At 40.0% G+C, this 11,432-nt stretch overlaps 1 protein-coding gene across 1 annotated transcript in view; it reads right to left on the bottom strand.

The window, feature by feature from the left end:
* Window positions 1-899: 899 nt before the first annotated feature.
* The window catches only part of insc (INSC spindle orientation adaptor protein), a 38,499-nt gene continuing 27,966 nt past the window's right edge, over window positions 900-11,432 (bottom strand). The window contains exons 8-13 of the mRNA XM_088996646.1: window positions 7,662-7,833; window positions 6,259-6,437; window positions 6,113-6,179; window positions 5,078-5,233; window positions 3,623-3,699; window positions 900-2,525 (exon numbers count right to left, since the gene is read on the bottom strand). Coding sequence (XP_088852772.1) covers window positions 2,397-2,525; window positions 3,623-3,699; window positions 5,078-5,233; window positions 6,113-6,179; window positions 6,259-6,437; window positions 7,662-7,833 — 780 coding nt within the window. The 3' untranslated portion in view covers window positions 900-2,396. The remainder of the gene's footprint in view (window positions 2,526-3,622; window positions 3,700-5,077; window positions 5,234-6,112; window positions 6,180-6,258; window positions 6,438-7,661; window positions 7,834-11,432) is intronic.

Here is an 11,432-nt window from a genome sequence, read left to right as displayed (position 1 = left end):
TTGAAATAAGTGCATTCTAAAATATCTAAATAAAAAATATCAAAATAATTGGGGAGAAACGCAAAAAAAAATCAGATAATTCAAAAACAGAGGATTATGAAAATATCCCCAAAACATGTTATACTGCAAATCCACACATATTTGACAAATATATCATAACACAATATGACTGAAATGTACGCCAAAAATACCATTAAAAACTACTGCCATTCACATGTTCCTTTCCATTATTTTATGTTGCGGCCGAGCATCACAGTAGTGACTGTCCATGCTCCTGGCAGCCATCTTGCGTTGCCAATCGCTAATCACGCCAAAAAGGAATACTGTACACTGCCTGTCAACTTTAACCGTATTTTATACTTTTTCTTAATAATTTCAAACAATGTACAGTACGTCGTACTACAACTTTTATACGGGAAAAAAATGTGAAAATATCATTATTTTTTTTGCCCCAAGATGGCGGCGCGTGAACACGCTGCGGCTCCCCTATCTCTCCCGGCAAATAGGCGTTTTTGTGTTTATTTTGTTTGTTAAAGTCATTATAAGTACCTTGCACGCTAGATTTCATCTGTGCTGTATGTCATGCATATTAGCATATTTGACAATAAAGCTGAGTTTGACTTACAAAGACCATTTTGGCTCAAATCCAGTTTTCGTCTTAACCGCTGGTAGCCAACGACTATGCGGCTGCCAATCGCTACGATAAACGCATAAAGTGCGCATGCGCGGAAAGCTGTCTGCATTTCCGCTTGTGTTTGCCTTTTTTTAATCATTTCAAATAATATACGGCGTTCTATCAGTTTTATAAGGGAATTTGTATTATTTATAAGCGTAGATATTAGCCAAGATTTCTCTACAGCATTTATTTTTTTTCCTTCACATGAGAGTACAATCAAGCATAACACACACATTGCAAGAGCTGCAAACTTTTTGTTTTATTCTTCTTTGCTCCAGGGTGGAAAACCGGAAACAGCTTTTCATTATATTAGCCAGATGCGATCATGCAAGATTGAGAGCTCTTTGTTTTTATGACGTGTTGCATACAACTCTCCCTTTTAAATAAGGAGAATAAAAAAGGTAATTAAACAAATACCACTAGCGCATATGATCATGACACATATTCATGGAAATCCACAGGAAGATGATGCACTCAGGCAATGTCACTATAAAAAAAAAAAAAAAAAAAAAAAAACACTTTGCAGCGCATGAACGCAACATCTTGAATTGTAATGATGTAGTTAGTATGCAGTTATGCAAATACAGTGGATTGTATGGTAACATGACAATGAAATATTGGAAATTTCATAATGTAAACGCTGTAATAGAATATTTGAATAACATTCTGAGGTTTTTTTTTTTAATCGGAAAGTACAAACTTCATCCATATAAAATTATGTTGATATCATTGGTATACTGTGACTTCTTTTGTGGCTGTGGAGTGTATGTACATGATTAGCGAACATTCTGCCCATTCCGTCAATATTTGGATTTGACAGACTTAAATTGATGAGGTTTCTTCTGTACTTCTTTGAAGGTGATGGACGTTTCGCTTCTTATCCAAGAGGCTTCGTCAGCGTAATAAAATCTTTTGCTGGTAGTTTTGTCCCTATATATATCCCTACTGTCCAGACATGGCAGTGCCGGACTCTGCTATGATTGGTCCCTGCTCTCAGGTTGGGGGGGAGCAGAGGACTACTCCCTGCGGCTACACTGATTACTTCTATTGTCCTGACTGATTACTTCTATTGTCCTGCCTGGGTATGGGGTCTACAACTGGCCTGATTGGTATCACCTGATCAGCATAATTAATCCTATGTTGCCAAAGAAGTCGGTTGTAGGAATGATCCAAATTGAACCTCACCCCACCATGGTGATTTAGTGAAGGGTTTAGCTGTTTTATGAAAATAGCTTATTTTACTGTCCTTTCGAACCATCTATTTTCTTTCGCTAAGATTTTAACCTCATTGTCGTCAAATGAGTGGTTGCTAGCTTTTAGGTGCATACGTACTGCAGATTGAGGCCCACTAGTATATCCCTGCGATGTTGATAAAGTCTTTTTTTTGAGAATTTGTTTAGTCTCCCCAATGTATTGCTCTATACAATTTTCACAGATAGACTTAAATGGTCGCAATAGACTGGACATTATTCTCTGTCCAGTCAATCCAAGGTCCACTGGTTCTGGGTCCATTAAATTGAGGTTCCACTGGATATACAATATAAATAAATAGGATACGTGACATGAACAAGCCAAGCCACCATCTTATGTCGTATATTTTCTTTCAACACAAACACACACACAAAAATGTCTCTCCATCCATCCACAACGTTTTGTCTGGTGGTCCAGTTAAGGAATGGTTCCCACTTCTTGAGCAATCAGTGTTGGATGCACGTTAGCGTCACACAAAGCTCTCTTCCATGTTGGAGCACAGGAGGAAGGAGTCCACCAAGCGCGGTTTGATCAATTGCTGATGATCTGCCGCTTCGATGCTATCCGGGCACACTGACGCCAATCTCCTCAAGGCTGCCTGGAAACAAAGATTCCAAAAATATTAGGTATACATGTACAATAAAAAATTATGCAGCGGTATACCTTTCCAATAGTAACATGGCCGCTTGGATTGGATTGGATGTACCTTTATTCGTCTCGCAGTGGAGAAATTTACATTTCACAGCAGCAAAGTTATGAAAGGAAGAGGAAAGGAAAGAAAGAAGTAGAAAACAAAATACAGGAGCTGCTGGAAAGGCAGCCACTCTCGCTCTAACCAAAATTGATTTTTGTTTCAATTTCGTGCATTGGGTTTCCATTTGACAATACATAAACACATTACAATAAAAGGGACAATAATTGAATACTATTTCTAATGAAAGCAGTGCACTGAAAAAAACATTTGTAACTCACTCACTCACTCACTCACTCACTCATTCACACACACACACACACACACACACACACACACACACACACACACACACACACACACACACACACACACACACACACACACACACACACACACACACACACACACACACACACACACACATTCACGTTTCATGGTTTTGTGAGGTCCGGATGACTCCAGATAAGGAGTGAGGACCACCGTTTCTGATAAGTTTAGAGAAGGACTAGTGTTACATTTGAAGACTAAATGTCACCCCAATTCCCACTTCAACTTCTTTAAAAACAAAGAAATAAAAAGTGGACTTGAAACCGAAATAACAGGGGAGTGAGGTTTCTGAATGGCTACATTCAAAGTCCTCACCCGTGTAGTGAATTTGGTTAGATTATCGTTATACTTTTTGTGGTATGAACTTTTTCCTCTCATTAACCACGCGCGCACACACACACACATAAACACACAGTGAGTAAAAAGTATGTGTATCCAAGTGAAATGAAAATACACACCAAAAAATCATTTTGGGTGAATTTGTGAGGACTTCTCTGAAACTCTGACAGATGCATATATAGACCCTCTAAAATGAAAAACTTGTGAGAACCGGCCAAAAGGTCCTCGCTTGTCAAAAATGTCCTCACTACATATGGTATAAAATGTTAATGGTCCTCACAAGACCAGTCATACAAAGACACACACACACACACACGCACACTCCTATCACTTACCAGGCAAGCGACCAAGACCGAGTCGCTGTTGTTCCTCTCAGTGGGAGATCGGCACAACTCAATGAGACGAGGAACGGCTGAAGGAAAGATAATAGACATTGTTATATAGGATCGCCAACGGGTGGAGTAGGTAGTATTTATGTTCTCCACCAGAGGACGCTACTAAAAAAGCATTAGTGAACTTTTCTTCCTTTTATATCCTCGACCACCATGCCCTATCTAAGAAAAACATTTTGAGAGCTGAGAGCCACTTAACCATTTTGCCCGATCCAAAGTAAAAAATTAAGAAAATTTACATTTTGAAAGAAGCATCTTTAACTCATTCATTTCTTACGCTGCATTGAATGTTTATGTAGTCCTTAAACCTCAATATCCTGTGGGTCCTGAAATTTGAGTGAAAATGACAAAAACCCTGGCACTATAGTGGACACATATCTGCACATCGCCTGGCTGTGATTGAGTTAAAGACTATGAAAAATTATACAATTAATGTCATTTCTCGTTTTCTAATTATGTGCAAAAATGTGTCCACTCCACTGCCAGGGTTTTTGTCATTGTCACTTGAATTCCAGTACCCACAGAATATTGAGTTTTAGGACTACATAGACATTCCAGATAGCGTTAGAAACCTTAGTCTGTCTTCTTTCATCAGAAAAATTAATTCCAAAATGATATGGGTCTGGAGTTATACGAGCTTGAAATGAGGGTGGCTGCCCAAAATACAAAGCAATACATATATATTGGTTTATATGGCGCTTTAACAACAGCTGAAGCTGGAAAAAAGTGCTAACATGGAAAAAAGGGAAATGCCGCCACTTGTGGAAGGGGAAAAAACATTGCCAGAGGTCTGGCCAGCATTTTATAGGCACCCAAGCAAGAAAAAACAAAACCCGAACAAATTTGTGAATGGCACTCCACGTCATATTTTCAATTCATTCCCGAATAAATTTGTGAATGCCAGTGCTATGTAGCTAGCTAGCTATATAATAATAATAATAATAATAATAATAATAATAATAATACATTTCATTTATAAGCGCCTTTCAAGTTAGCTAGCTAGCTATCTAGCTAGCTATCTACGGGCTATCTATTAGCTAGCTAGCTAGTTTTCTATCTATTTGAGTCAGTTTTGGGTTGAGTGAACGCTGGCGCATCTGGCTGCCAGTGCTCACCCTCAGAATAAGTTATCCTGTGACTGTAAAGTGATCTTGAGAGTTTTGAAAGGCGCTTATAAATTAAATGTATTATTATTATTATAATCAGTTAAATAAAAGAGGTCATCAAATGCTGTGGCGACCCCTTGAAGGGAAAAGCCGAAATGAAAAAAAGAGGAGAAATCTCTTAGATCATAGATTGGGGTAATGTAGCTCAGTGATTTTGGGGGCGTGTCCCCCCCAAAAAAATACAGCAACAATCTTGCCCTGCTTCAAAAGAAAACAAACCAAAACAAAACACCTTTGAGCTGGATGGCAGCCTGGGCGACGTCGGAGTCCCGGCTGAGGCGCGCCAGAGTGACAGCGGCTTTTTGCTGCACACGCTCGCAGGCGGCGCCCTCGGATGGGCTGGAGGAGGACGGCCTCTCACCCAGTAGTAGCAGCAGCCTCTCCACACCTGACCAGAGATGAAAAAAAATATAAAAATAGGACAAGGTCATGCATCATCATCCAACACTTGCACTGTGTCAGTTTTATTGACAGGCCTATGCTCAGTTATGTCCATATTTGGCACAATGCTGCCATCTTGAGGATCTTCGATGCCCAATATTGAACATCAGCGTATTTCATGACAAATGGACCATCCTTCCTCGGAGCACATAACGGGAAAACGAGCAGTCACATTGATTGTATAATTAAACTCATTGTCTTTAAAGGACAACCGACGCCTCCCGACAAGTTGTGTCCATAATTTGTAAAATCACTTCAAATGACTTCTACTGAGCGTATGTTACAAAGATTCCACCGCATATAGCTTAATTTTACGTTTTAAGACTCGCGCTGAATATTCAGGAAGTCTTGTTTTCGAGTTGATGACGATGCCTGACGTGACGTCACGGAAGGAACGCCCCTGACCGAGAAAGCGACACACAATGCATTTTGGGTACTTTGTTTGGTCTGAAAACTTCGTGTTGATCCGTGTTGATGACGAAATTAGAAGGAAAAAACATAAATAACGCGATGGTGAATTGTTGTGTGTTGCACCAAGACTACTATTTGATACTAGTTGACAGAAATTCCCAGCAGACAATCATCATCATACAATTTCCAAAGGAGCTTGTGCACCATCTTGTGCATTTTCTGGGCGCTACATTGGAGTCCAGACGCCTCAAAATGAGACACAAGGACTTCTTTAATCGATTGCAAACATTTATGCTTTCCTCTTCAGAACTATTTGAATCATATTCATAACTGTACTCATAATAGTACATACAAATGTGTTAACCACAAGTGTAGAACAAATTGAAAATGAATCAAATTATCATGATGGAATCACCTTGCTCCTGTAGGACTTCACTGGCACACTGCTCCAAAACAGAAAGGTTGGCTAAGATAGTCACCACCTAATAATGTAAACATTTGAAGTCGTCAGTAATATTTGTATATTATAAACACAACCCGTCATAATGGTTGACACGGCACCTGGTCTTTGGAGTAAGGGGTATCCACCCGTTGGCGATCCTTGCACGCCTGTAACATGATGTGGATGGCGTTGAGCTGCAACAGGATCTCGCAGGCCATGCTGTCGAAGAAAGTGATGTTGGCAAGGGCCGCCGACGCCAGAAGGAAGACTTCGCCGCAGGAGGCGCTCTCGCACAAATCTGACAGACATTGGCAAATCCGTAGTTCAGATCCGTCTTTCTCAAAGTGTCTGGATTTACGATTTCCTCTAAAGGTCAACTTTTGTTTTAATCGTGGACAGTACAGTCGGCTGTACTGAACTTTTCCCCATTTAAATTTGCATTGAAAAAAATTCAGATACAGTGATACTTCGGTTTACGAACCCTTTGGCTTACGAACTTGTCGGTTTACGAACATTAAATTTATGAAACTTTTACCTTGGCATACGAACTTTTTTTGGGATACACACGGAGTGCCACAATGAGTGAACGATCCCATTCCAACAACAAAATGGCAGCCAACTGTTTTTGTCCTCTATTCCCCGCCCCCAGTCTTCGGTTAAAGCCACGTGATTGGTCAAGAACACATCAGTGAGGGGGTGGGGTTTACAGACAGAGAGAGAGTGAGGCCAAAGAAAATGGCAGCCAACTTTCTTTAGTCCTCTATTCCCCGCCCCCAGTCTTCGGTAAAAGCCACGTGATTGTTCAAGAACGCAGCAGCGACAGAGAGAGAATGAGAAGATGGATAGAAACAGTGAAATTTGGACTTGTTTCAACTTTGATAGTTCAAAGGCAGAGTGCAGACTGCAAGGTTAAAATTCCCATCAATCAGGCTCCACAAATAACCCGCACAAGCCATTTTACACAAAAATCTATCAACCCAGCTAAACAGAACACAATTGATGAGGAACTAGGTAAAATGATCGCAGAGAAAGCGCCTGCAAAGGATCGTTCCTCAAGATGGTGAAAGAAGAAGGCTACGTTCCTCATCAAGTGTTTAATGCTGATGAAACCGGCCACTCCATTCCATCAAGCCATCAACGACCATCACAAAGGTAAATAAAACGACTTTATCATGCAGTACAGTTTATTTCCTTAATTATAATACCATAGCACATTTATTATACATAAAATAAGGTATATTTTGTGTAGTTTTAAGGCTTTGAAAATTAGAAAGTAGAAAATTATGTTTTATGGCGACCTGGCAACGCATTATTCTCATTTTAATGGTTTCCTATGGGAAATAAATTTTTGGGATACACACTTTTCGCCTTACACACTCTGTCTGGGAACCAATTAAGTTCGTAAACCAAGGTATCACTGTAGTTTTAATGTACTTCACAAAAAAGTATTAAAACACAAGTTTTTGTCAGACCAAGTTTTGTATTGTGTCCAGCAGCATTGCAAATGAGGTCGATCACTCACTGATAAGCGCGGTGACAATGTCATGCATGCTCTCCAGGAAGCTAGCCAGGTGCTGCGTGGACGTATGATGTGGCGACGTGATTTGCGCGACCACCGCCGCTGCTTCGGCCCGCGCCGCTTCCGCGCTGCCGTCGTCCGTCAGGATGTCCGCAAGGCACAGGATACCGTCCACCTGGTTGGGGCCAAGCGTCATCAACATTTAACTCATTCACTGCCATTCCCGAATTTGTTCAGGTGGTGTTCTTTTCTTGCAGGGAGGGTTGTCGATAAAGCGCTGGCCAGACCTCTGGCAATGTTTTTCCCTGCCACGAGAAGGCAGCATTTGCCGTTTGTTCATGTTAGCGCTTTGTTACAGCTTCAGCTGTTGTTAAAGTGCTATATAAATCAATATGTATATATTATACTTTGTACAATGGCCCCCATTTCAAGCTCAGATAACTCCAGACCCATATAACTTAGGAATTACCTATTTTTTTCTGATGAAAGAAGAGAGTGTAAGGTTTCTTATGCTGCATTGAATATATGTAGTCCTAAAACTGAATATAATATTCTGTGGGTCTTGCAATTCGTGACAATGACAAAAAAAAACATTGCACTGGAGTGGACACATTTTTGCAGTGAATGAGTTAAAAAAGTTTTCTGCATATTATTATCATGCAAAAAATCTAATATTAACCACATAGGGATTTTTGTGTCAATGTAATAATTTTTAAAATTATGTTTATCATGGTATTAATGTAAAAGGGGAAAGTTGTTAAGATTGCACAATTGTCCATGTTTTCATGTTACTGTTGTGTTTATTATTTTGCTTTGTGTTGACTAATGAAGCTGTTGTGAAAGCGCTATATAAATAAATTAGGATGTATTGTATTGCATTGTGTAAAAACGCGTTTTACAATTTTAATGTTTTTAGATGTAATTCCACATATGTCCACAGAGAGACAGTGTTGTACATCACATAAACCGAAAGGGTCTTTTTGCGTTTGCCATAATCCCCCCCCCCTCCACGCACACACACGCGCACACACACACACGCGCACACACGCGCACACACACACGCGCGCGCACACACACACACACACACACACACACACACACACACACACACACACACACACACACACACACACACACACACACACACACACACACACACACACACACGATACTGTTTGATGCGTAATGAAAAAGGGGGAAATACATTTAGGTTTTTTTTTTTGACACGTAAAAAGGATGAATAGTTAGTGAGTCAACACTAAATATAAACCGGCGTCACTTTGTGGAAACGAAAGTTGGGAGACGAGCACACAGACTGACTCTCATCAATCCACACCTGTCACTCTCATCCACTGATGAGCATCAACGCGCCCACGATCACGGGACACTTCCTAGTTTGGGCCTCTGCGGACGTCAGCGGCAGTGACGTGAAAACCCCGATAGGATGCCTGCACATCATTACTTTGCTTATTTTATAACAAATAAAGTACAGTAAAGGGTCAAGTGAATGAGAATTATTATGACTCAAAGATATATTTTATGATATATGATTTCAGTCACATTTTTAACGCATTTAACAAACTCATATAAGAACATTTTATTATTGAAAAATATGTATATATTTTTTAAAATAATGCTAAAAGGACAACCGACGTCTCCTGACAAGTTGTGTCCATAATTTGTAAAATGGCTTCAAATGACTTCTCCTGAGCGTATTTTAAAAAGATTCCACCGCATATAGCTATATTTTACGTTTTAAGACTTGCGCTGAATATTCAGGAAGTCTTGTTTTTGAGTTGGTGATGAGTCCGGACGTGACGTCACTAAAGGAACGCCCCCTGACCGAAAAAAAGACACATTGTAGCAGTCCTTCCATCACGTCAATGTATTTTGCTGTATTGTTTGGTCTGAAAACCTTGTGTTGCACCCAAAAGCCGCCAGAAGAGGGTGTCCAAGCTCCATAAGGAATTTATTAGCCTGTGGAAATGGAGGTGGCCACGGGAGGTCGCCATTTTGTGCCTCTTTTCTGGTGATCGTTTCTTACCAATGGTGCCTCAAAATGGCATGGAATAAATTCTTTAATCGATTGCAAACATGTATGCTTTCCTCTTCAGAACTATTTGAATCATATTCATTACTGGAGGTGTAACAAGAAAGCATATTCTCCGAATCTGAAGCCATTGTTTTGATTCTCAAGCAATGCAAGACGTCTTGGTGTGACGTCACAAACTGGGGGCGGGAATGCCCAATTCACAGCTCAATTTTTTGCAGATTTTGGACACTTTAAGTCATTTTTATTGGTGTTTTGCATTTGAATAAAAATACCATACTGCGTGTTTTGGGTATTTTAGATGCTATAAAACGTTTTTCTGATGTCAGAAACAAAAAAGTGACGTCGGTTGTCCCTCAATATTAAGCCACTCACAAATGAACAACTGCTTATAATCATTAATTAATAATATATTAGGCTTCATATGATCGGGATTTTGGAGTTGTTCTCTTCTCATGAAGTTTAAAATATATCTACCTATCTATCCATCCATCGATCATCCATCCATCCATCCATCCAGCTAGCTAAAAGCATCAGCTAGCTTTTAGCTAGTTAACTAGGTGAATGCATCAGCAAGCTAGCTGGCTAAAACATCAGCTAGGTAGCTAAATGAGTGATCGATATACTTTATTTATCCTTTATCCTCACAAGGGTATCAAACTGATCATTAATAAAATATAATATCCAACCGGTCAAATTAAAGATGAAAACTAGGCGACAACAAAGACTCGACGATCTGTCAATCATCCGGTCTGCTCCCAAATTTTGTTAGCCATCCTGCTCCATGTTGTGATTACGTCAAGTCTCATTAGGGGATGAAAGCAAGTAGCGAATCGGCTGTTGATCAGCACTTGCACAGAACCGCCACCCTCCACGGCGACAGTTGTGTTTGTCGAGCCTGAGCGGACGCGGCTGACGGACGCTCCCCCGAGGACGCTACATTGATACTACCGCCTCACTCAACGGGAGCGGACTTTGCTCAGACGTTTCATGCCTGAAAGCTTCCCCTCCACCCCCTGCTTCCCCCTCATTTTTTTTACAAATATAAGTTGCTCATCATTTACAGCTTCGTGAGATCCCGATTTTAAAAGTAGACTTAAAAATATAATCATTGCAATCGGGAAAGAAAAGTTTTCATATACAGTGATACCTTGGCTTATGAACTTAATTGGTTCCCGGACATAGTGTGTAAGGCGAAAAGTGTGTATCCTGAAAATTAATTTCCCATAGGAAACCATTAAAATGAGAATAATCCGTTCCCAGGTCCCCATAAAACATAATTTTCAACTTTCTAATTTTCTAAGCCTTAAAACTACACAAAAATACCTTATTTTATATATAATAAATGTGCTATGGTATTATAATTAAAGAAAGAAACTGTACTGTATAATAGTCGTTTTATTTAACTTTGTGATGGTCGTTGATGGCTTTATGGAATGGAGTGGTCGGTTTCATCAGAATTAAACACTTGATGAGGAACGTAACCATCTTCTTTCACCATCTTGAGGTATGATCCCTTGAAGGTGCTTTCTCTGTGATAATTTGACCGAGTTCCTCATCAATTGTGTTTCGGTGTAGCTGGGTTGATAGCTTTTTTGCATCAACTGTACAGATGGCTTGTGCGGGTTGTTTGTGGAGCCTGATTGATGGGCTATTTTAACCTTGCAGTCTGCACTCTACCTTTGAACTATCAAAGTTGAAACTCTCTCACTGTCGTCTGCCTG

Source organism: Hippocampus bargibanti, linkage group LG05 (genome assembly GCF_051943395.1).
Source record: "Hippocampus bargibanti isolate YZ-2025 linkage group LG05, ASM5194339v1, whole genome shotgun sequence".
Classification (NCBI taxonomy): domain Eukaryota; kingdom Metazoa; phylum Chordata; class Actinopteri; order Syngnathiformes; family Syngnathidae; genus Hippocampus; species Hippocampus bargibanti.
The sequence above is the reverse complement of the archived record's forward strand: the minus strand, read 5'-3'. Positions and strand labels throughout refer to the sequence as shown.